General features: G+C 39.9%; 1 protein-coding gene across 4 annotated transcripts in view; it reads right to left on the minus strand.

The window, feature by feature from the left end:
* PIP5K1B (phosphatidylinositol-4-phosphate 5-kinase type 1 beta) overlaps positions 1-26980 on the minus strand; it is a 122852-nt gene that overhangs the window by 39776 nt on the left and 56096 nt on the right. For 3 of the 4 annotated variants that reach the window (XR_008730389.1, XM_055699898.1, XM_055699897.1), the window contains 3 exons: positions 18405-18522; positions 9903-10055; positions 7873-8172 (listed from right to left, as the gene is read on the minus strand). Coding sequence is in view for 3 of the 4 variants with exons in the window: in XM_055699898.1 (XP_055555873.1) it covers positions 7873-8172; positions 9903-10055; positions 18405-18522 (571 nt within the window). In the remaining variant the exon portion in view is untranslated. The remainder of the gene's footprint in view (positions 1-7872; positions 8173-9902; positions 10056-18404; positions 18523-26980) is intronic. The other variant, XM_027811986.2, reaches the window with a different exon arrangement.

Here is a 26980-nt window from a genome sequence, read left to right on the forward strand (position 1 = left end):
TCATAGCCAGTGACTAATAGAGCTAAGCAAGTATTTTTGCCGTGGAATTTTTATTTTAGATTCAGCCAGCACAAGCTGTGCAGTGTCTGACAGAGAAATCTGCATTCACATTGCTAACCATACAAACAACTCCAGCCAGCACGTCATTTTCATAAAAGAACCAAACTCTACCAAAAGAACCACAACACCACTCAAAAAAATACAATTTCACAAGCTTATGAAATGCAAAAACTGAAAGGACAACCATACAATCAAACAATTCCTCTCCTACAAGCATTTTGGAAAAGGGACATAGGAACTAATATAACAGAAAGAAGGCTGATCTTACACTGAATCAATAATTACTCTCCAACATAAGGAGATACATAAAAATCCCACAAGGACCATCTTGCAAAATAAGCACTTCTTAGAAACAAATGCACAAATGTCAAATGTCATGTGATGGGTCTGGTTTAGAAAAAACTTATCACCCCTTACCCCCAAGTGCTTGTGGAATCACTTCCCATTTCAAGAGAATTCTTGAAACATACTGTTAACTAACGGTTTTAAAAATTACAATCTGGTTTCTGATTTTCAAAGTAGAGGCAAAGAGAAACTTGGAATGTCAACTGATACTACAGAAGTGACAACATAGAAAAATACAAGGCATCTGCAATATCATTACATGTCCATTTTCGTCAAGCTACCATTTCTGACAAAGAGGCCCTTATCTAAGTTTAGCAGCACATTCTCCACCCCTACGCCATGCCATGTCATCTATTATTTCTGTCCTATGTTGCAGTTCAATACTCCAAGTTGTGCCAACACTACTGTTTCTAAGGACATGCTGTAGAATGGGTCACTGAAATTATTTGGGTTAAAGAATAATCTGCGTAAACCCTTTGAGGGGAAAAAAAAAAGACAAGAAAAACAACAAAACCACCCCACTACTAAGGGTTTTGAAAAATCCAGTGAATAAATTTGATCATACAAGGTCTCTGTCACAGCTGCTTCAGCACAAAACAGACAGGTGTTCATGCCACCAAGCTAAGACTTTTACAGCAACTGGCTAGAACAGCAGTGATAAAGATAATACAGATACTTGAAACTTAAAAGATACGACCCTCTTTGCCTTCAGCTTTGAATTTCCTTATCTTTACAGCCGCCTTTGTTAGTCAATGTTTGGTATGCTTCACTTCTTTTTTAAATTTTTACTTAGTTCCAAACTCTTGCGATGCTCCTAAATTGTAGTTCATGGTGTTCTTTGAACTGCTAAACAAGCCACATTTTCACTTAGCAAAAGCAGCACCTTTGTAATTAAGGTGCACATTCTGAAGGCTTTCCAAACTCATTTACCTGTCTTTCCTTACTTGAATGTCCTTATCTTTACAGCTGCCTTTGTTAGTCAGGCTATTAATGCCACTTTTAAAATGTGATTTCCTTAGAAATGTCCATAGTGTTCTTTGCTAATATGATAAAGGAAAAATGCAGACTAAAAACCTATTAAATTCTCACTAGTAAAAACACCTTGAAATTGTTGTGTTGTTCTTAAAAAACACATGACCACAACTGGATTAATTGTCATTGCTTCTGTAATAGGTATTTTGCAATACAGGTATCAATATATTAATTGTTCTAATGGTAGCTTACAAATGAAAAATGGGTAACCACATACTTTTGCTTAGAACATTCCTCAACACTTAGATGAAATTCTTATAAATGTAGAGAGCACCCCTAATGAACTATGCCTTTTGCTTTTCCTGCAACAGGATAATTTCCAAACATTGCTACCGAATGTCTGAAAAAGGAAAAAACCAAAACAGAAGCCCTAACAATATTGCATCAAACTAAATAAAAACAATTCTGGTAAAGTGAAACTTTGGAATAAAGAGGCTCAATTTCCATTTAAAATTATCAGAAGTGAAATCCCAAAATACAAAAAGCTGAACTCTGTTGTCTGGTTTCTAATTCTACTTAAAAAGCTTAGCAGCAATGCATGTTGTCCTTCATGTCTTGAAAAATTTTAAGCAATGAGAAAGAAAAAAAAAACCATGACTTGAACTCCTACTGTGACCACTACATAAAATATGGTGTTCACAAACTTTAATCCGTCAGGCAGTATGCAGATAATAGCCACAAAAATCCTGACAATACTCCTATGCGGCATCTAATCACTCTCCTAATTTTCTAATGCAGGTATAAATTACAAAAACTAAGTGTTCTACCACAGAGAGAACAACACCAAGTCCATCTTCATCCATCAGAGAAAGGTTTTGGTTTCCTCATAAGCAGTAAAATATGCCTTAAGGAAAGAGGTGAAGGAAAGAGTAGAGATTATTTGAATCTCACTTTTTAGTAATAGCTGTATTTACAGAGAGAAGATTAAAATTATTTTTCCACCTTCATGAGTTTGGAAGAGATATCCCCAGCAAGAAATCATAAAACATGCATACTTTGCCTCCTTGTAGGTCATTAGCACTTCAACTGATAGCTCAAAAAATACTCCTCCTATTGAGACAGAAAATATAACTTCCTGCAAGACAAAATTCCCTGGTTTTATAGTGAGTTGCCTTGTCATTTTGTGTAAAACAACATTTGTTACTGTAGTTTTAAATGTGACAGGTGTCACAGGATCCCTAGGGTCACCAAGTTAACTGAGAAGAACTAGTTTTGAGTTTATAGGCCAGATCTTAAATACACTTAATTAAGAAAAGAGTAATCCTTAAGTAACAAATGAAGATCACTACTGCTCTTATAAACTCTGGTTTACTTTTTCCCCACTCTTCTGAATAGGTGTGGAATTAACCTTAACTTCAGTTTTTAGAATATCATGTCTTTGCAATTTTGCTAGGCAACTTTATCCTAAATTTCAGGATAAATAAATACTGCTTGATTTGCATAGATATTTTTTTCATCTCTGATATTTACATAAATGAAAAAGTGTTATGCAAGAGGAAGAAGAAATACTGGGAATTGAGCACTGACTGACAAAATGAAGTTATCTGAGTGCATACAGGTGAGTATCTTTCTAAGCAGACCTTAACAGCACCATAAACAGCAAGAGGAACAATACCTGGACATTTTTTTCCCATTTTCCCAGTTATTAGAGCTAACTGCATTTACATGCACTCCTCCTTTTAGCCCTTTTCAATTGTCTTTTCTCTTGGATTCAGCAGCAGACGGGAAGGGAAAAACACAACCAGGCTATTTTTAATAGAATACCCCAAATTCCTGCATATGACTAGCTGAAATTCAAGAACATACTTTCTCTGTGTGAGCATGTGAAGCAAAGACTGAGAAATACATAATCCTGTGATTATCAGTTCTCCTGAAATTCCCTTTAAAGTTGTTTGAAGTTATATTCATGTGCTTTGTTAGTTAACTAGATGAGAAACAGTTTGTAGAATAGTATCTCTGTATAACCATGACACTATCAGTTTTAAAAGGGACTTCTTTCTTTCCTTCTTTTAATAAGCAGTTACCAGTTCTTCTGTACCTTAAGGGATTACAGGGAGGATATTAAAAGTGTTTTCATAATCAAGCCACTGGACCATATTCTGATGAGGTGTGCTGCTGTACCTTTCCTACAGTAATTTTTGGCAAGCACCTCTATAAAACTCTATCTTCTTTTCTAATATGAGACTATCAAAAGACATGCCATAGCTTACCCTTTGCCCCACTTAAGTATTTCTCCACAGAGGAACAATTTCTGCAGGACTGTGTTTATAAAAAAACACAACAGCAGCTAAGTTTGATGTGGAGCTTAATTTTCTGCACCTTAAAAAAAATTTTTTTACAAATCACCAGATGCACTTTAAACTGTCTTTAATGGTTGTACTAAAAAAAAAGTTGTTTTTACTTAGTATTTGCTTATCTGCCATAAAGCTTTTAATTTTTGGACTCATTCAGGAGCAGAACAGTTTCTGTTAATATTTATAATAAAAACTTTATTTGGAAATTGGAAAATCTGCTCTATTCTTAAATAATTCATAATTCTATACAATGATCAGAGTAGCTAACAGCATGACTACTAAAAATAAATCACACCTATTAAAAATACCTTTTAATACTCTCAGTATTTATCATTATACAAAATACATTGGCACATTGGATTTACAAATTAAAGCACTCTAAAGTGAATAAGGCTTCAAAGCAAAGATTTTGAGGAAAGCTATTCAGGATAGTGAGTTGATTTATTTTTAGTACTATCTGCCTGTAGTGTGTCCCTGTCTTCTTTCCCTCTCCACCTCCCCACTCACCCCAGTAACTCCAGTAGCAAGGATAGTATAGCTGTAGCAAGCCTCAGCAATAGTCCAGAACTTGAAAGCTAGTTCAAATTTTCAATTGTGTGCACTGTATGTATGATAAACTCAGGAATATTACATCCTTTGGAACACTGTAACGTTATACTCCTTGGTTTAGCAAAGGTGCAAAAAGTGCAAAAGGGTCTGTGAGCAGAGCTGTCAGACCCTGTCATCTTGAGTGTGAACGTAACATGCAGGGGACACAGGAGCTGGATGATGCTATCAATCTGTACCCTGTCCCAAAGCAGACAATCTGGAGTGGCTACTGGAGGCACCAGCCCACAACAGATCACACTAGCCACAGAGCTTCATCCTCTAATTGAGCAGATCATGCATCTTCTCATCACATCTGCAGGAAGGTGTGACAGACAAGAACTGATACTCCAGCAGCGGACCACCACCGCTGCCGTACCCGTTACTACCTCTCCCTGGGGAGGGAGCTGCGTGTCTGCTCAGGAGATGTATCAGGAGGCCAGCTCAGCTAAGCAAGGAAGCCACAGCTTGAATGTGAAAAGGCAGCATACAGGATGGGGGAGGACAGACAAGCTATAAAGGAGGAACTGAAAAACATTGGCTGATGGCAATTATTGCCAGGGAAGCCAAAGCTCTGACAGAGTTAAGACTTGCACAAGTTAAGGGCACAAAGAAAAGCTTCTACTGCTATATTAGCGGTAAAAGACTGACCAAGGAAAATGTGGGCCCATTGCTGAATGGGGCGGGTAATGCAGTGACAGCAGACACAGATGACAGCAGGTCTCCAGTGCCGCCTTTGTTGTCACCAGCAAGTTCTGCCAGGCCTCTGCACTTTGTGATGGAGCTTAAGGAGGAGAAGAGCTACCAGCTGGGGGTATTTATATTAAAGAAGCAGGAAAAAAGCACTTCTTACCGATTCTGACTACAAACATGAACAATGAAAATATAATCCAAATAGAAGCAACAGAGAAGAGAATTTCTTAGTCCTGAAAAACTGGCAAGATCAAAAATTTCCTCTCCTTAATGGATTTTTAATTTCAGTGCCTACACTAACTTTCTCATTTCAGAGTAAGAGGAAAAAGAGATGACAAGTTTTGAAGCCCTGGAAGTCAAGGTCAGTCATCACTCATACCAAGTAGCCATTCAAATAGCATAGGGGCAGAAACAAGCAGTGAGAAAACTGATGTTCTTTTCTCAGAATGATTGGAGTATCTCTCTTCCTTCTAAAGGCAGCTAGTCAGATCCAACCTCATCTGTTGAGCAAATTCAGCTGTGTGAAAGATAATACTGTCTGCTCTCTTTGTTTTACAACAAAGAATAAAACTTATTTGAATAGAAAAAGAAAGCCAGTTAATTTTTTCATATATGTGTAACATTCAGTGTTTATATTTATCTACGGACAGACACATACACATACTATACAATATATATGTGCATTTATGTATATACACTGATTATTTAAAAATAATTTTCTTCTTTTCTTTCAATAATATTAAGATTTAGCTGGGCCTTTAAGAACTCCACACTAACTTTAGAGTTGTTTATCTAAACTTAGAAACTGAAAAACGCAAGTTCAGCATTCAAATAACATGCTGCAAGAATTTAGCTGTACTTTCAGAGAACCAGTAAGAGTCCCCTTTATACATAACAATTAAATGATTGATTCTTGTTTTAACTCTTCAGTCCAGTTCCCTCCTTTAAATTCTGTTTATTATTTTCTATACAATAGATCCCCCCAGGCTTTAACTGGGTAAGTAACCTTCAACAAGTGGGGGGGATGCACAAAAGGGCATCCACATCCCCAGATGTGACATACTGATGCATTCTGCATTATCACACATGGCAGGAGATCAGGAAACACTCACTGCAAGAGGCTACAGAAAGAACAATGTGTGGTGTTAGATAAATGTCTCACACTGAACATGCAGCTGAGCATTAGGTCACCCAGCTTTGCAAACTAAGCACAAGGCATTGCAGACTTCTGTGATAATTAAACAGAATGTACTATTCATGTGCAAAACCAATGCTTTCCATCTTGCACCACAGGTGGCAGTGAACAACATGCTCTGATGTTCAGGATGCCTCTTCTATGTGATGAGTTCAGTCTGCCCATTCTGCTGTTTTATTATGAAACCCTCAGGACTGCCCTCAAAGTCAATCTCTTCTCTCCACAAGCCCTGTGAATCTTTTGAAACTCTGAGAGACCTGGATAACTCCCCTTTTTCCTACTTTATATTTTCTTACCTTTGCTACAGAAAAAAATCCATTTTACAACAACTCTCCCTGTTTACAAGAGGCAATGACTCCATTCACCAAGGTTGTCTCAAAGCGCAATGGCACTCATCCTTCTTCTGCCTTGAGAATGTTATGTGGACATTAAAGCATTACCTTTCAGTTGAGGAAAAAATTACTTTCCTCCAGAAGTAAGACTGCTGCCACTAGACACGCTTCCCCCATTCAGTTTCCTAGCTCTTGTTAACTTAAAAAGAGGCAGTCTTACCGAAGCAGGACTGAGCTTGCAGCTCTGCGTATAGTTTATCATATGTAACAATGGTACCACAGGGCTAATTCCGCCCCAGAAAAAAATTGTTAAAATCTCCAAACTAATAGAAAGCAAGAACAAGAATATTAAAAAAAAACCCAACCTCTACTGGATAACATTCCTATATTCATCTGTATTTCCACGGATGGATCACCGTAATCCTGGATGTACAGACAACCAGGGGGACAGCCCTGCAGAAAGGGATCTGGAGGCTGTGCGGAACGCTAAGCTCAATCGTCAGGAATGTGCCCTGGTGGCCAGAATGGCCAACCCATATCCTGGGGCGCATTAAGCATGGTATAGCTAACTGGTTGAAAGAAGTGATTGTTCCACTATACTCAGCATTGCTGTGGCCTCACCCCAAACACTATGTGCAGTTTTGGGCTCCATGATATAAGAAGGATCTAAAAATACCAGAATGTGTTCAAAGAAGGACAAAAAATATGGTGAAAGGACTAGAGGGCACGACCTGTGATGAGCGGATGAAGACATTAGGTTTGTTCAGCTTAGAGAAAAGACTGAGGGGTGACCTCATTGCTGTCTACAACTTCCTCATGAAGGGGGGAAAAAAAGGTGGTGCTGATCTCTGATGCCTGGTGATAGGAAGCGAGGGAATGGCTTAAAGCTGCATCAAGGAAGTTCAGATTGGGTATTAGGAAAAAGTTCTTCACTGAGACGGTGATCAAGCACTGGAACAAGTTCCCCAGGGAAGTGGTTGTGGCCCCAAGCCTGTTAGTGTTCGAGAAGTATTTGGTCAACCTTCCTAGATAGAAGGGTTTAACTTTCAGATTGCCCTGTGTGGAGCCAGGAGTTAGCCTCTATGACTCTTGTGGATACCTTCCAACTCACGATATTCCATTCTATGATTCTATGTTCACAGATCTCAATAGCTTAACTAAAATGTGGGCTTCATCAAGTGCTTTGGCATCCACAGTTTTTTTGTAATTAAATTACATGGAAAAGGAACAGAGGTTGAACAACATACAGAGCCACGTCCTGCTCTCTGTTTTGCTGAGGTAAAACTAGAACAGATGTGAACACAGAAGTTTTAAATAGTCAGTAACTTTTACTCACTCGACAATCCCGCTGCAGTGTTTTCATTAGTGCACTGTGTGTTTCAGAGTCAAAATACAACCCTTCATGCATGTCTTGCAAGAAATCCAAGTCTTTGAATGTAGGGTTGGACTTCTCCCTTTCTTTTCTTGATGCTCTCCGTTTGTATGTGGAACCTTTCAAGTCATATGTGAAATGCATTTTCAAGGCTCGCGGCAAAACATTGTTCATTACAACAATTCTAATATTAATGCCTCCTGACTGAACGCAGTACAGCCCATAAAATTTGGGCAGAAGAGTCCTTGGATTCTGGTTCAGATTCTACAACAAAAGAGATATTGTTAAATATATTTATTTTCAATAAAATTCCATGCTTAAGAATGTTGGGTTTTTTAATACCAAAGGGCATTCACAAATATCAAGAAAACTGTGCATGTTTTCCTACTCAGGATAGTTTCTTTGACCAGTTGATTCTCTTTGTGGGTCTGTATTTCAGAAAGCTAGCATAAACACCACCTTTTTGCCAGGAGCTTATATATGCCAAGAACAAAGCAATAACTGCATTTATGTCAGGTTTCTCTTTCTCACATCCCATGAAAGAGCAGACTGGGCCAAACCTAAAAGCATCCCGAAGATTTAATTTATTTTTTCTGACCTGAACAACCTTTGCATTCAACCTGCTGGAAGGAGTTTGGCTCAAATGTAGTTCTCATTACCTTGACTTGGATTCTGAAAAACAGAACCCCTGTCTTCATGAGGCTTTTCACATTGAAGGTTAGGGCCAAATGACCAAGCTGTCTCCACAGGAATGTGAGGTCATAACAAAACCACAACTGAACATCAGAACAGAAAAGTGTGAAATAATCCAAATTCTACAACAGTCAAAAACCTAACTAAGAGAGGACAAGAAGAGGTGAGAGAGAAAATCCCCCTGAATACAACTTCTGTCAGGTTTTGGCATGAAAAAGGAAGAAGGGGAAAACTACTTCAAGTCTTACATGATTACTAAGTCACAACACAGAACTATGGGAAGAAAGTACTTTCACAGGAAATAATCACAGTGATTAAATTAGTTTTACACTTTGGAAACCCTTCCATATGGCAGCAGTGAGAATAAAGTTCCCATAAACAAAGCAAAGTGGCCTTATATTTACTTATAATAACTCAAACTTATGCTGAACTGATTATCATGATTAGAAAAAACAACAAATGATGTGGCACCATAGCTCCTTCTGATGCTGTCAGTGCACAATTTTTTTAAAAGAAACATGAATCCACATTATTTTAGTGTAAGAATGACAATATTCCTCATTTATAGTGCAAGTGAGAGGGTAACTTTTCAAGTGTTTACTTAAGAAAGCAAAAAAAAGAAAAGACAGTCAGTCATGGGTCTAATACTCAGAATCTGTTCATATGTATGGGTGACTTGTTTAAAAAAAGGACAATTTCTACTTACTTTGGAGCCATGGTTTCCCCTTCTGATGACTGACACACATAAAACAATACAATTGACTTAGCATTAGCCCTCAAAAAGTTCTACTTAAAAATAAAGTTTTGAACAAATGATATGATAAAAATATTTTTTACATACTTGTTTTAACACATGAGAAATGGAAATTAGAAGTAGTCCAGAAACAAAAGTGAAACTGACCAGCCTAGTTCCTTTGTCCACTCTAAGTGAAATGCAGAGGGCAGACAAACACAAAAAATTTTGAGAAAAAAAGTTCAATTAGAAATTTAGTAACAAAAACTTTTTTTTGTTACTAGCTGATTAGAAGCAAAGTTTGGTATCAAATCAAAAGATGACATTCAGCTTCATCTTGAATGTTAAAAGAACAGCCATCATCTTAAATATATTCTTGATTTATATTTATTCTTTCTGATGGGTGTGTGGGTATAAAGTTGAAAGACAGATAAAAAATGTCAAAAATATTATGAAAAACATGGATAAAGCCAATGAAAGATTAAAAGACAATAAATGAAACTGAATCCTCAGAAGTGTGACACGGAACAGGAAAAACACAGGTAAAATATAGTTTTCTATTACTTACCATATAATAACCCGGCAAGAGCTTCTGAAGAAACTCAGCCTCTTTGTGTTGAACTGTTTTGATGATGAACTCGTCATCACTAGTTACAAAAAATAAGGACCCACTGGCACCTGGGTTGGATAACTCAATTAAAGGCTCACTGCAGATTGAGTACTGGAAGAAACAAAAATTGTTTTTCACTGCCAATGTACATGTTACTCAAAAACAAGCTTAATAAAAAGAACTGCAGGTTCAAATAGGCACAGGAGAATCATGGAGCTTACTCTTTTGTCTTCAACTGCAGCAAGTCCACTACTGTACAGCAAGCTGGGTGACAGTAATTTTGCTGAGACTCAGCAGGGCAGTTGTGACACTCCACTCTGCCCAGGACATGCTGTACAACTGTGGAAGAGCAGTTGGCAGCTAAGTGTATGGTCTCTTTTCACATCCCACTGCACTAGCTGAACTTTCCCTAGAGTGAATCGAATGGTTAAGGTGAAGACAGTCCATCCCCACACCATCAGCACTGCAAATTCTGGAATCAGAACCATTAAGATGGCATTTTCACTGTAATTACTCGCTTTTCACAGCCATTTATGAAACAGGTATGGGAAGATGTTAAAACACACACATTGGGAGTACAGGTCTCTCACTGTAGACAAAGAGGAATCACAGAGTCGTCAGGATTCTGTGCATTCCTGTACACAGGAGGGGACCTCAGAAGATCACCTAGTCCAACCCCCGGCTAAAGCAGGTTTGCCTAGAGCAGCTTGCACAGGATGGCGTCCAGGTGGGTTTTGAATGTCACCAGAGAAGGAGACTGCACAGCCTCTCTGGGCAGCCTGTCCCAGGGCTCTGTCATCCTCGAGGTGAAGTTCTTCCTCACGTTCACATGGAAATTCCTGTGTTGCAGTTTGTGCCCGCTGCCCCTTGTCCTGTCACTGGGCACCAGGAAAAGAGCCTGGCCCCGTCCCCCTGACACTCGGCCTGAAGATACCTGTATGCACGATGAGATCCCCTCTCAGCCTTCTCCAGGCTGCACCGGCCCATCTCTCTCGGCCTTCCCTCATGAGGGAGATGCTCCAGCCCCCTCACCCCCTTGGCAGCCCCCCGCTGGCCCCTCTCCAGTCGCTCCCTGTCTCTCCTGAACTGGGGAACCCAGCGCTGGGCACAGCACTCCAGGTGCAGCCTCACCAGGGCAGAGCAGAGGGGCAGGACACCCCCCGCACCCGCTGGCCACGCTCCTCCTGATGCACCCCATGCTGACACTGGCACCTTTTGTGAAACTGGGATTGAAACATCTTGGTACAACTGCTTGAAACAGAAAAACTATGTACCAGTGAGCAGGAAAAACTGTTTTGAAGGACCATTGTTTTGGATGCTTAGACAGGCTTTCTCTTCCACAGGGACACATAATGATTACAATCACATTAAGGAGGAAAAAACACACCAAGGAGTATTCCTTACTAGTAGAACCAGATCTCACACAGAGGCTAATGAACATTTATTAAATCTCCATTAACGTACACTTCATGCTTCATTCAAACTAAATGGAGAGGAGACATTAAGCTCAAAAACATAGAAAAATCTGTTTATATTAAACTCAAGAGCTTGTTTAAAGTATGATATCATTAAATCTTCATTCATGCACTCTTTTCCTTTGTTATATATCATCAATTTTACAAACGTGGAGATGTACTGTACAGTCCGGTATTTTAAAGCTTCAATCTTTGAAAGAAAAAAAGTTACACAGGATGTGAATTATGAGCAGTGTAAGCACCAGGGAATTATTCTTAGCAGTGCACTATGTCTTCTGGTCTTCTTAGAACAAAAGCAGTAACTGTTTCAGCAACAAATATCTGGTTTATTGGGTCATTGCCTGAGATAAGCAATTCCACAAGAAAAAACAGGTTTTTTTGTTGAAAACAGCTTTCATTAAATTCAACTGGAGTCTTGCCGCTGTGGGTGGTGATAGCAAAGAAAAGTGACACAAGGAAATCTAATAAGTATGTTCTTTTGTGAGTGCTTGCACTAAAGAAGCATGCTTCCTATGGACTCAGACCACTGCCTTAATGTATTTTCTTGTTATGGCTCCAGCTGAGGCTTTTCCCATGCCTGCAATTTTTAAGGGACTTTTGCATGCTATAAAAATGTTTCTTGTTTCTTTCCCTGCTTCTCCAGTTCACTCAGTTCCAATTAATATGACAGACTTTTCTTATTAATCTTACAGTTGCAATTGTCTACAGATAGAACAATACGGCTCTGTAACACTACAGACCTTGAGAGCAAATCAGCAATTGTATTGCAACCCCTATGTTTTTCTTGTAAAAATATATAAAGCTCATGAGTAACTTCATTGTTGAAAGCATTTGAAACCAATTATCCTAAACTTTACAGCTTAATAAAACAGCATACCGTAAGTGCAAGTTATTAGCCTACACTGTGTGTTGGTCATTTTACAGTTGAGTTGATTCCTGCAAAAAAAGTCTACACACCAAATGCTAGAGCCCACCTGATTTTGACCGGACACTTATGAAAGCCAAATCAAAAATGAAAAGAAAAAAAATTCTGAAGCCTTTGATAATTAAATACTTTATGATCAAGAAGTTTCCCAGCAAAATGCCAGTGCTCAATGAGGTTTCCAGTGTGTCCTGTGTTTGGCTGGGATAGAGTTAATTTTCTTCCTAGTAGCTGCTACAGTGCTGTTTCTGAATTTAGTATAAGAATAACGTTGGTAACACACCAGTGTTTTAGTTGTTGATAAGTAGCACTGACTCTTAAATCAAGGACTTTTCAGTCTCCCATGCTCTGCCCATGAGCACAAGAAGCTGGGAGGGAGCACAGCCATGATAGCTGACCCCAACTAGCCAAAGGGATATTCCGTACCACAGAATGTCATGTTCAGTATATAAACTGGGGGAAGCTGGCCCCAGGCGTGCTGATCGCTACTGGGGGTCTGGGTGGGCATCGGTCAGTGGGTGGTGAGCAACTGTATTGTGTATTACTTGTCTGTCTTTGGTTTATTTATCTTTTTTCTTTTTCTTGTCTCCCTTTCCATTACAATTATTATTACATTTTATTTCAATTATGAAACTAGTCTTACGTCAGCCCATGGGTTTTACCATTTTCTTGACTCCTCTTCCCATCCTACCCAGGGGTTAGGGGCGCAGAGTAAGGAAACAACTGCGTGGTACTTGGTTGCTGGCTGGGGTTAAACCACGACAGTCCTTTTTGTTGCTAAAGGTGGGGCCACTGAAGAACATAAAAAAACCCAGCAGGTAGATCAGGCTGCTAAGATTTAAGTGGCTCAGGTGGATCTGGCTTGGCAGCAGAAGGGTGAATTATTCATAGCTTGGTGGGCCCATGACACCTCAGGCCAGCAAGGAAGAAATGCAACATATAAATGGGCTTGTGATAGAGGGGTGGACTTGACCATGGGTACTACTGCACAGGTCATTCATGAGCATGCACCATGCACTGCAATTACGCAAGCCCAGTGGTTATAGCTTCTCTGGCACAGAGAACAATGACTGAAATATAAATATGGGGAGACCTGGGAGATGGATTGTATCACACTCCCACAAACCTGCCAAGGTAAGAGCCATGTGCTTACAATAGCAGAAGCAACCACTGGATGGCTGGAGACTTATCCTGCCTCACAACACTGCCTGAAACACTGTCCTGGTCTTTGAAAAGTCAGTCTTACAGGGACACAGTACTCCAGAAAGAAACGAGTCAGACAACGGGGCTCATTTCCAAAACAACCTCATAACACCTGGGCCAAAGAGCATGGTATTGAGTGGGTATATCACATCCCTTATCATGCACCTGCCTCTGGAAAAATCAAAGAATACAATAGACTACACTGAGAACAATGGGTGATAGGACATTCAATTGTTGGGATGCACATCTAGCAAAAGCCACCTGGTTAGTCAACGCTAAAGGACCTGCCTGTCAGGCTAGCCCTACCCATCCAGAATGTTTATGTACTGTGGAAGGGGATAAAGTTCCTGCAGTGCACATAAGAAATATACTACAGAAAGCAGTCTGGGTTATTCCTGCCTCAGGCAAAGGAAAACCCATCCATGGGACTGCTTTTGCTCAAAGATGTGGGTGCACTTGGTGAGTAATGCACTCAGATGGGTAAGACTCATGCATACCTCAAGGGGATTTCAGTTTGGGTGAGAATGGCCAATGAGTTAAACTGTGTAATAGCAATTGCTATATAACACTTTATTTTCACTTTATGGTAGCTGATGCATATCACTACTCTGGGTGCCTTGTGGAATCCATCCCCAAACTCCAGATTTGGGAATCTGAACCCAATTCCCTTTCAGTCACCATATCAAGGGTATTACAGTAAAAATCACCCAGATTAATCAAGAGTGAGTTTTGATGAAAACCAGACAAGGGCAGCAGTGATGGAATCAGAATTGGCTTCAGCATGGAACACACCAACTTTACTGCCCTGAAAGACTGTTATACAGATGGAACCCAAAGTCATGGACTAAATGAACTGAACAGATGCCATCAGGTGGCCCACAGACTAAGGGAACACTATCTGTGTGTACATATCAAACGGCAGGAAAGCTGATGGTGTTTTGGAAAGTGTGGGACCCGGGTATGACATAAATGGTACAGCATAAGGTGTGGATACTGCCCTGGTTTTGGCTGGGATAGAGTTAATTTTCTTCCTAGTAGCTGCTACAGTGTGGTGCTTTTGAATTTAGTATGAGAACAACGTTGATAAACTAATGTTTTAGTTGTTGATAAGTAGTGCTTACTCAAGTCAAGGACTTTTCAGTCTCCCATGCTCTGCCAGTGAGCAGAGGCACAAGAAGCCGGGGGGGACACAGCCAGGACAGCTGACCCCAACTAGCCAAAGGGGTATTTCATGCCATAGAACGTCATATTCAGTATATAAAGCTCAGGAGAGTTGGCCTGGGCCTGCCTGGGGGATCCCCTGCTGGGGGTCTGGGTGGGCATCGGTCAGAGGGTGGTGAGTAATTGTACTGCGCACCACTTGTCTGTCTTGGTTTTATTTCCCTCTCTGTTTTTGCCATCTCCCTTTTCATTACAATATTATTATCATCATTATATTTAATTTAATTTCATTTAAACTACTAAACGGTTCTTACCTTCACCCACAGGTTTTACCTTTTTCCTGATTCTCCTCACCATCCCTCCAGGGGGCGGGGGGAGTGTGTGAGCGAGTTGGCTATATGGTACTTAGCTGGTGGCTGGGGTTAAACGACAGGACAGTGACAATCTAGTTCTACTGTTCAAATGTATTTACCTTCGTTATTCAGTCTGAGTCCTATAGTGCATTACCGCTCAACCTCCTTGGAAAAGGTGAAGCTATAACTTTGGGCTTTTTCATTGCAAATTAACAGTATAAACTCACATAAGCCTGGTGTAATTTCTTTTCTTTTTACTTTGCTTCCCTTCCCCTTCAGCCACAGTTGGACCATCACGTGGCATATTGTAAAGTGTTTTAGATACCAAACTGGAATTATGGTCACTATATGACGGATCCAGATTTCAAAGAAACAAGAGGACTGTTCAGGCAGAACCCTGACACATGCTACTGGGAGCAAACTCTTAATCAGATGTTTTGGTCAAAACCAACTGGGAAAAGGGTCCCAAACTAGAAACAGGTCTTTTTATGATCATAGTACCCCTCTGATCACATCTGCCTCTGGAGCACAAGAGACTGCAACCTGCTCTGATTGCAAAGTGATGCGCATTTAGAATCAGAAACAACAGGAATGGATTCTGAAATGCATACAGAGTAACCTCTCAGAGACATGCATCAGTTGCAGCACCACACACTGAAATGCTAACTATATTTCAGAAAAATACCTGAAGTTTGTTGAAAAATACCTTGTTGAAGGAAAACTCCTTTTGCATTTTCAAGAAAAGAAGGTGCACTTCATCTTGAAACTATCTTTTCTAGTTGTCCTTTTCCCTTGGAAACATATCACTAGCGTCTTTTGCTGTGCCACAAAGCAGAAGAACCTACAAGCTGGGCTTTCTTTAGTGGGAATTTCCCTCAAGGATTAGTCATTTTGTAGCTGAGTGTTACAGATCTCTTATCAACACCAAGCAGTCTTTCTATAATCTTTAATTTGTGCTACTGTAAATGCTTCCTTAGATGGAACAGAAGTTGCAGGTGGTAACAGCTTTACTCTAGCAGGTACGGTCTTTATAGTAGCTAGCAACACAGCCCACATACTTCGCCCTTTGCCAAGTCCATAAAAGGACACAGACACATTACATATTCCATAATAACACCACTGTCCTACACAACATCCTTGTCTCTAAACCAGAGACACGGATTTGACAGATGGACCACTTGGTGGATAAGGAATTGGCTGCATGGTCACACTCAAAGAGTTGTGGTCAATGGCTCGATGTCCAAGCGAAGACTAGTGATGAGTGGTGCTCCTCAGGGGTTGGCATAGGTACTGGTGCTGTTTAACATCTTTTTAACATGTTTAATATGTTGGTGACATGGGCACTGAGATTAAGATCATGGTCAGTAAGTTTGTCAACATGCTGGAGGGATCTTGACAGGGCTTGAGAAGTGGACCCACATGCACCTCATGAAGTTCAACAATGCCAAGTGCAAGGTCCTGCACGTGGGTTGGGACAACCCCCAGTATCAATACAGGCTGGGTGGAGAATGGATTGAAAGCAGCCCTCAGGAGAAAGACTTGAGGGTGTTGGTTGACGAAAAGCTCAACATGGCCTGATAATGTGTGTTCGCAGCCCAGAAAGCCAGCCATATTCCTGGGCTGCATCAAAAGAAATGTGGCCAGCAGGTCGAGGGAGGGTATTCACCCCCCCCTACTGTGCTCTCATCAGACCCTACCTGGAGTGCTGCATTCAGCTCTGGGGCCCCCAGCATAAGAAGGACACGGACCTGTTGGAGTGAGTCCAGAGGAGGGCCACAAAGATGACCAGAGGGCTGGAGCACCTCTCCTGTGAAGACAGGCTGAGAGAGTTGGGGTTGTTCAGCCTGGAGAAGAGAAGGTTCCAGGGAGACTTTATAGCGGCCTTCCAGCACCTAAAGGGGGACTACAGGAAAGCTGGAGAGGGACCTCTCACAAGGGCATGTAGTGATAGGACATGGGGTAATGACTTTAAGCTGAAAGAAGGTGTATTTAGATCAGCTACAAGGAAGAAAATCTTCACTATGAGGGTGGTGAGACACTGGAACAGGCTGCCCAGAGAAGCTGTGGATGCCCCATCCCTGAAAGTGTTCAAGGCCAGGTTGGATGGGGCTTTGAGGAACCTGGTCTAGTGGAAGGTGTCCCTGTCCATGGCAGGGGGGGTGGAATTAGGTAATCTTTAAGGTCCCTTCCAACCCAGGCCATCCTATGATTCTATGACATAAAGCTCCAGCCCAAGTACATGTCCCTGCTACTAACATCTATAATTCAAATGAACGATCTTTTCTTATATATAACTATTACCATGAGGGCTAGTAATATAAAATCCATACATAGTACTAAAGAACTAAAATGAGATACCCACATTCAACCTAAATAAAAGCAAAGCCAGCTAAGTTTTGGTTTTAGGCCCATTGTCCAAAAAGGAAAAAAACCCTTACAACATACTTCAACACAACAGAAGTCAGTGAAATACTACATTAAGTAATACTTTAGCAGCATTTAATCGAATTTTCTTTTATACTCATTCAAGCTCTTTCAAACTGTTTTGGTTTTAAAGAAATATTTATCAACATGGAAGAAAAAGATCTAAAAACTCATTCAAAAGAAGTTAACAACAGAACTGTGACGTACAAGATTACTAATTTGTACTGGGACTCTGATTTGTTGGGTGAACCAGCATGACACAAACTGGACATGAGGCAAATACCTAGAAAACCATCCAGCTCTTTGCTGTCACACTACCCTTCCAAAAGCAGAACTACAGGAAAAGTAAAATAGTGGATCCTCATCCCTGGCAGTGCACAAAGTGGTTCTACCAAGTAAAGCTTGGTTTTATGATGGGAGCAAATGCATCACTTTTTTCTCACATAAACAACCGAATATTGAGAAGGAATAGCCTTCAAGTGATAAAATACAGAGAACAAAGGAGATACTCTAAAATGCTTTTTTAGCCTGCTGTCCACTATTCTCAAGGCTAGATGGGAACAGCTGCAGGCATATATTTATTTAAATGAGGTGAATAAGTAATGCAAACGACATGAGCACTTTATTAGAACTGAATTGGTAGAAGTCACACTGATTATAACTTCTCTAGAAACAATGACCTGAATAAGCAGTAATACTCCAGTTATTCTAGTCAATTAACAAGGCAGATTTCTATAGGAATTGTTTCAAAGATGAAGAACTCAAATTTTCATAAATGCTAAAAATATTCACTAGTTATAAACCACTCAGCACAAAAAAAATACTACTTATTTGGGCACTGTTAAAGCATCCTCTTCTACTACTATGAAACTAGTATACATTACAATAAAGTTTAACCAAAAGGAAAACTGCAAGCTCTTACCAAGTAATCATCAGGCTTGATACCAAAAAGTTCTCTGAAATAGCGGAAGGCAAGAGGTGCATACGTCTTAAATCTGAAGTCAGGATAATGATGAGCAGGGGTAAGATTGCTCCCTTCACTGAAAACAAAACAAAAAAAACCAACAACAACAAAAAACCAAACCAAATTATTACTGAGCAATTTTTAGTGACTTCCTCCTTGCAGCTAACTTTATTGTAAAGCTGCCTAACTCAACCACTGACTTTCTGAGACAAGAGTATAAATGCAGATAAACCCCCCTATCACCATTCATCAGTGTAATAGAAATGTCTGTGAGAAACAGGATACTGCCAGCAAATTCCTTTCTTCCACCTTAAAAGAAATCACTGTTTTCACCACCCATATCCATTTACGTAAAGATTGGTTTTAAACTAATGCTACAATTTCTGATAACCCTCCAAGGTAAGCCAGTTTAATAGCTTACTGATGCAGGAAAGGTCACCCCCACCTCATGCAAGTTCCTGCAAAAAGTTTAGAAGTCAATGCAGCAAAACAACTTCACCCTAGTTTGGTGACCTGAACCAGTTTGCAAGGGTGTCAGACAGATACTAAGGACAGCACAACACAGAGGGCAGAGCCATGTGGCCAGACCTGTGAGAAGGAAGCAGGACTACATATGTTTTTTGATGCCAGCAAACACTCATTGGCTCAGCCTTATTTATGAAACAGCATTCTCAGCACTAGTCTCTTCTGGAGGCTAGCTGCAATTATGGTATCTCTTTCTTGCTAGTATAGTCCAGAATTGGGAAGCCACTCCATCTTTGGTGACCTTAAAGTGGTTTTCAGTTTGTCTACCTATCAGGTCATTTATTTTACCCTAACTTGATCTAAACCGGCACCAGCTTACATGCTCAGTTAGCTAAATAGGAACACTGGGTACAGACCCTTTGGGGAATTCTGGAAAATGGTATGCAGTTATAAGCAAGATACAGATTCAAACTAGAACAGGCACACACAAAGACTACTAGGGTGACCAGCCTGGAAGACAGCCTTTCTCAAAGGTAGTGTGGGGGTGTGGGCAGTTAAAAAACAAAACAAAACAAAAAACAACACTGTAGCCTCATCAGCTTTTTTCCTTGTTTTGTATTTATGATCTCACTATACTTGTATGTCGCAGTAGTATCAATTTTGAGATGAATACTGCATGATTTAAGCTAAAGGAAAAGGTCAGCAGCAAAATGCCACCAGAAATAAAAACACATAAAAACTGCCTGTGGATTTATTAATGCTGGTGACTAAAAGAAGGTTTTTAAGTGGTAGACAAAGTTCTAAACTACAATTTCAACACAAACAAGAACCTATTTAAGACTACGTTTGGTCAGCCTTCAAATGGTTTGATAAATAGATGAGCACAAAATCCAAGATGACACAGTGGACGAAATTAGCTCCTCCAGAACTCCTTTACTCATTTACCCTAACTAAATTATTCAGAAATGCAGCATGTACCTCTTTGTTTGGCAATCCAAAGCATCCAAAAAAGGGAAAAGGGGGAAGAAACAAGGAAAGAAATGGGGAAAAAGCTACAAATTCACATAGATACAACAAAGAATAAACTCACAAAACATTCCAGGAAAGACTAAATTAAATTTCATTGAAATATTTAAGAACTTTGTTCCTGTACAATTAATCCTTGTCGTAAGAACTTGATACCTTTCATTAAAAACAAGTCAATGACACAAGTCTGCTGCACCCACCCAGCTGCCCCTGCATGCATACTGCCAACAGAACGAACTGCTGCTAATTGAACAGTGTGAGCTGGTGAACAAGCTTTCTCAGGCTCCACAAACGCATATACTTTAGATTCCTGGACAGGAGATGAAAGGAGGGAAAAAACAACCTGATTTCTGTCTGGCAATCACAAATAAAAAGATCATTGTGGGTGGCCAAGTCTTTCTATGTATCCACTACAGCACTGCTGCTTCTTGGACTACTAAACTATACAGTTAACAGCTAGCTAATGAAAGCTGCCTAGTCCTAATGAACTCATCTGATCACTTTAGAGTCTACTGTATCACAAATCCAAGGCATTAAAATCAAATCCACATGTATTTTATTGCTCAAGTATACAGTAAATAACAGAAATCAGTAGGATACTTGGCTGAAGATGGTAGGTTTTCTTTACAATTAAATTGGCTAATGCTTTTTCTTACAAGCTCTTTCAGTTGCTCAGAAAACTGCCAGTCTTGTCTGACATTAAATTTCCTATAGATGGATATGTCTTGTTGAATTTTTGTGTAATATGGGGATGCCATAGGGCTAATGTATAGCTACACTGGGAACCTGGGGGGCATACTTGTTAATGCATGTAATTGTTCTAAGCTGCAGACAAGAACAGAACAGTGTTCTCTGCTGAAGCATCACATCATTTTCAGGGAAGATTAATGATTTAAACTTTATTTAAAAAGTCCTATGTTTCAGTACATAAATACTTTTATAAATCTGCTTCCCACAGCCATAATTCAAAAGGGTTTTTTGTGAAAGCATGGCAATAAACAGATTACATGTCCTTACTATATCAGAACAGGTACTGTCATTGGAACTCCACCCAGGCTGAAATGAAGGTAGGAGGTTTGCTATAATACCACAGGTCTAGAGCCCTTTCCTAAGTGCATATGGAGTAAAATGACCAATACTGGGTCTGCAGATGGACAGTAATATATAGTAAGTGCATATTTATTCTAGAATAATTGCAAAACAGAGCAATGATTTTGGAACAGCATCCGTACAGAGGGCAACTCCACATACTTACATCTGTAATAAAGTACGCTCATGTGCTCTGACAGTCAATTTCACTATGCAGACAAGTTCCCTTATTCTTTGTAAAGTCACCTGAAAAAATCCCTTTTACTAAAGGTCTGCAGAGCTTTTCACCATACCCTACCATTTCTGTTACACACATTAGTTTCAGCTTAATTGCCTAATAGCACTGTTTACAGGTAAGCTCTTCTGTGATGCAAAAAGCAAGACTGACACTAAATCCGGACTTGGTTACTTCTCTGGAAGAAAGTTTAAGGTTTTCTTGTTGCTACTCAACAGAAAAAGCACCCTCACTTCCAGTAACTTCCTACAGTAGTGGAGAACCTTAAACTCCTTGTGGCTGAGCATGTCCTTGCGCTCACCTAAAAATGACAGTTTCCACTGTACAGAACACTTGATGTAAATACATCTCTACCTTATCTAGACATTAAATTATTCACCTTCCACTCTATTAGCTTTTGAGAGAAAGCATTTCATGGTTTCTCCTCATATTTTCTTGGCACATTTTACAAGTGTGTTTCACTCTGGCTAGATTAAAGTTTATGTGCAAAGTACTACATATAACAATTATATGCAATAATACAAATATACAACAATATAAATACAACAATTTTAAATCAGGCTAGGGAGTTTCATGGGGATGATTATGTCTTTGAAATCGAACAAGAAAATTACCCATGATCTGTTGACAAAAAACCTAACCTGAAAAATGGAGGTTTGGACATAATAAATGTAAAAAAAAAAAGGAAGGTAATCATATAATTTTCCTCTCAGATAGTTTAGGGCACAGGTCTACCAGAGGAGAAAAAAAGGTTTTTAATACATGCTTTGATTCTGGCAATCTTGAGGAATTCAGGTCTCTACATATGAGCTATGACAAACTATAGATTTTGTAAAGATTAGGAAGCAATTGTAACTTACATGGTATTTTAATACCCTTGGTTGTAAGACTGCACAAAAGCAAAAGAATGGTAGGTAGAATTAAAAAAAAAAAAAAAAAGATTAAGCTTGCTACATGGGTTTGCTGTAATACTAAAAAAAAAAAAAATATCTAAAATTTAAGTCAAGCACACTTATAAATGACAGTATGTGCATCTTAACATGTCTCTTAGATGGTGTAATATCAAATTAAAAATGAAGTAAAACTCACTATATTTTTAATGGCTAACCCCATGGCTTGCAAAAATTTTGCTACGCAAGACACCCAGATATGTTTCTTGTCAGCTTTTCTTTACTGTGGCATCACATGGTGGGATGTACTCAAGAGACAGCACACCTATCTGGAGGGATGGAGAATACTAGCTGCATCTCTTGGTAGCAAGCCTTCATCACAGAGCAATGTTAATAGGCTCTATTATAGCTGTTAACAAAAGAAAGAGTCATGCTGTGGTCATGAGCCCATATACACCCTTCCTGTACGTACTGCAAGGAAGAACACCCCAGTTCTCCCATGTAGAAGCAACTCTTTTAAAGTCTTAAAATCAAAATAAAACATCTAAAATTAAATGCTCACAATATTAAAATCTAAGAGTATCCAATCTCACTTTCACTGTTCTTGAATAAAGCTGGTCTTTTACAATACACCAAGATGTGTTTAAAGTCTACAGTAGTATGTAATAAATACATACTGACAGATCAGGTATTGCTTTGGTGTACTCATTTCCTATATATCATTTCAGGAAAGCAATTCTTTCCCACAGGATGGAAGTAGATACTATGGCTACCTGTACAAATAGGTGTGTGTTTGGTTTTTTCATACTATGGGATAAAGTCCACTGGTAATATCCTTGTTTCTCACTGTGTGTTCTCCTATACTTCTGGTTACTACCTACATACTATCCTTAGCAGTCCCCGACAAGGCAGCTTTGAAATTCTTTGAATTCACAACTGTGAACAGTAAGTGTCTTCAAAAGAAGTCAAGCCAATCATCAATATGTAACAGCTGAATACACAGACGTTTTCTTAGGATAATGATGATGATGCAACTATTTCACAACCAACTGGAGATGCCATTAAAGCAAAGGATCTCAGAGTACTTTCAAAATTGTTTGTCTACATAACCACACAAATATCCAGGTTATCACAGGTTTCCCAAGAATTTTATGGTAAAGTAGTTAATTTGTAACAGACATGCTTTTGCTTTTGTTGCCACAGTATCCTCATTTCAAATACTGCTCCTTTTGTAAACAGAAACTACTTCCTCCTCTGTGCTATCACCCCACTCACAAACCATAAAAAGTGTGTCAGAACTCGGTTCATACTGTGCATCTCTGCAACCAAACCACCGAAGAAGAGACACAGTGCTTTATCAGAGGCTTCAGGCCACTTTCTTATCCGTCTTGTGAAACTGGCCAACTGGAAGCAAATACAGTGGCATAAGTTACACAACAACTAAGCAGTAGTGTGAACGTACCAGTACCATTCACACTAAGCCTGCAAAGCATTCTATACTTCCCTAATTACAAAGACACTACTTAGCCCATCAGGTAACCTATGACAGATGTTTGGAACAAAGGTACTTCCGAGGGCAAGTGTCAGTTTTCCTCATTTTTCTAAGTCAGTCCTCAAGAATGTACCCCAAAACTGTACACTGCAGTTTCAGATGTAGGGTGAAACCCAGACTAATTAAACTATGTCCATGGTTTTCTTTTCTTAGTACTTTTGGGCTTAGTACCTATTTGGACTGTCACTCAAATACTATCATAATACAATATTAAGCTTTTGATGTTAAATAGCAGCAAGCACCAAGTAATTTCTCATCAGCATCACAAGGAAGTGACTTGTAATTGAACCAGTTCACTGTACAGATGATTGCAGCTGCAGGGTGCATACAGGTCAACAGCATCTAACAGACTTACCAGTTCAATTAGAAACCATATCAAGTGTTCTCAATATGCATGGTCTAGACCCTGAAAATAAAGCATATTAGCAAGGAAAGCACACAAGACAGATTGCTGCAAAAAGGTCACCACTCACAAAAAACCTCATAGCTGTGCTTAGCAGTAGCCTCCATCTAAGAAAGAGATGAAGCCTGAAACATACTGCCTTGCTCCAAATGCTCTGCTTCTGAAGCTGCAATTGATTGACTACCTAAAGTCAGCTGACAGAACGGAGCAGCTTCTGTTCGGCTTATCAAGCATCATTGTAGAAAATGTGCCTACATAGTACGTGTCTGCTGGAAGAACTTGTAAGCTGCCCACACTGCCAACTCACAGGCTTGGTTCCATGGCCCAGTGACCAGGTTGAGCCACCACTGTCTGACACAACTAGGCTTATTAGCTAAGCAATAAGGCTTTCTAACCACGGCCACATTACTTGAAGTCAGCTCCACACTTGAATCGAACCCCTGTCAAAACACTGCTGTAGCCATACTGCACAAATGGCTGATTTGGAGACAAAATGTGCCACCAAGAACTGACCTGGTTCCAACCGAAGAAGTCAGGGGCACAGAGCATAACTGGATGGGGAGAATATGTCCCACACAACTGAGTCACAGGGCAGAGCGCAGGGAGCACAGGCAGGATGCACAGCCTTCCCATTGAACCTGAGCTGCTGCTGCAGCAGTACCGGCACCAGGTAAGCCACCTCCATGGCTGGATTTCCAAAGCAGTGTTTAAAAACCAGAAGAGAGGTTACCTGGAGCAGTTTCACCCAATCCAGGGAACTGCGCAGAGATTTTGGACACTGTATCTTCAGAATCAAGTGGGTTACTGCAGACTGCATTTGCTTCCCAGTCCAAGGAGCACATTTGACTTTTAAACTCAATCTGGATGGTGGTTCTGTATGAACATCTTTACAGCAGCCCCTAGTAATACCTCCCTTAACTCCCAAAAGCAACATACTATAAATTCCTGGGCAACCTGAAGAGAAAGGGATGAAAGGGATGCCACAACATGGAGCAGAAGCAACAAAGGCACTTTTGCACCCCCTCCATCACAATGTATAAATGAAAGTACAAACCTTTCAAATTCCATCCACCCACTGTACAGATATCTGTACTTCATTTAATATCACTTCCTGAAAAGGCACCTAAATGGATCTGGGCTAAACTGTGCAGTTTAACCCAGTCACGAAGTTACTCTGGACCAGGCATAACCTGCAATCCATGGAGTTACTCCTGATTTACATCAGTACCTCTCACAATAAGCAGGGCAGCTATGTTCAGGCCTAAACTGACCACTTTTTTCCCCCGATATTTTTCTCCCTCCTTCCTGAGTCCTGAACACTGCTGGAAGTGTTTTGCTATGGGTACCGAACTGAGGTGCAGGTGGTGCTGAGGCTTACTTCAGGGGCTGAGAGATATGCAGACACTATTTGTCTTCTACAACTGATAAAATTTATAAAAAATTGTTTACTATTTTCCCCTAACAGTAAAAGGGCACAGATAACACTATTTTGCTTGCTGGCACACAGGCTGCTGTTTCATTGCATTTTTACTAGCTCAGGTCTATTTTATCACTGTCACTGTAACAGTGCTCCTGTTGTCGTCAAAGCAGCGGGTGTGCCTATGACTCTGCAAACAGCTGTCCTCTCACCTCACTGCCAGACCAGGATGAGGTGAGGTAGATGCAGAGAAAACATGTGAGGAAGGTGGAGCAGGACAGCTTGAGAAGAGTCTGGTTGCTGTGAATTGGCCACAATGAAGGTGAAATTCAGCTGACAGCCTGGTTGGAATTGGAGCTGAATCATGCATACCCAGAGCAAGTAGAAAAATGCTGGTCCTTGCCTGGCAAGCACCTGCTTTCAGCACCACACTTGCTACACTGTCAGGTTCTCCTTCAGCTGTGGACATCCGGCAACATGCTTACTTAACCTCGGCTTGCTCCAGGGTGCTTCCAGGTAGAGATCAGCCCACTGGACCTACTGGTGTAACTTAATTTCAATGAATTGCTTTTGAGTCAGACCAATCCAAAGGGTGGAGGAAAAGTAATAAAAGTAATGACTGTTAACAATACTGCCTTCACATGTAGGTACTGCCCTAGGAAAAAGTGAAGAGCACCTGAGCTGCACCTTGGGAACACAACCCTACCCAGAAAGAACACACAATCTTAGCTTTTTACCTCCAACTAGGATAATGAAGCTACCTATAGATACGACTGAGAGGCAACCCACATAGTGCCATCACGAAAGACTCAATGTCCCAACATCCTCAACCAGCAAGAAAGAAGCCTGTATAATTATGTGCAATCCCAAATTGTTAGAATTTATGCAAATTAATACCACTGGATTGAAATAATTTTAGATAAATGAATGTGCATGTTACATTGAGATATAAGAAAGACTTGAAATTTGACATTTCTGTGCATTAGCTTAAGAAATCAAATGTTACAGTTTTAAGAGATTACTATGGATACCAAATTTTTAGTTTCACAGAGAACATTATCAGCAAGTGCTCTTTATAGAGAGGCTCTTTGTTACAGTCAAGATGACTCACTATGTTATATACTCTTTTTTACTAGATAGCTGTGCAAAAAAAAAAAGCTATGCTATTCTGGCCATTACTTTCATTTGTCTAATTCTCCTCATATGATTTATTTATTTATTTATTTATTTATAGGAAACTGCCCAGAAAGGTGTTCCTAAAGCTTTTATAATAAATTTTATGTTAGTGCAAACAGACTATTCCTTCTGCTTTTGTTTTCTTTTTAAACCAGAAGGGATCTCTCTCCCTTCAAACTAAACCAGGGAAATCTCATTTCTGAGTGTACATGCATGTTAAGTTCTACAGGAGAAAAGACATATGCAATGCTACTGACTACAAACAATGTAATTCACTTGTT

The sequence above is a fragment of the Falco cherrug genome, chromosome Z, assembly GCF_023634085.1.
Source record: "Falco cherrug isolate bFalChe1 chromosome Z, bFalChe1.pri, whole genome shotgun sequence".
Lineage (NCBI taxonomy): Eukaryota > Metazoa > Chordata > Aves > Falconiformes > Falconidae > Falco > Falco cherrug.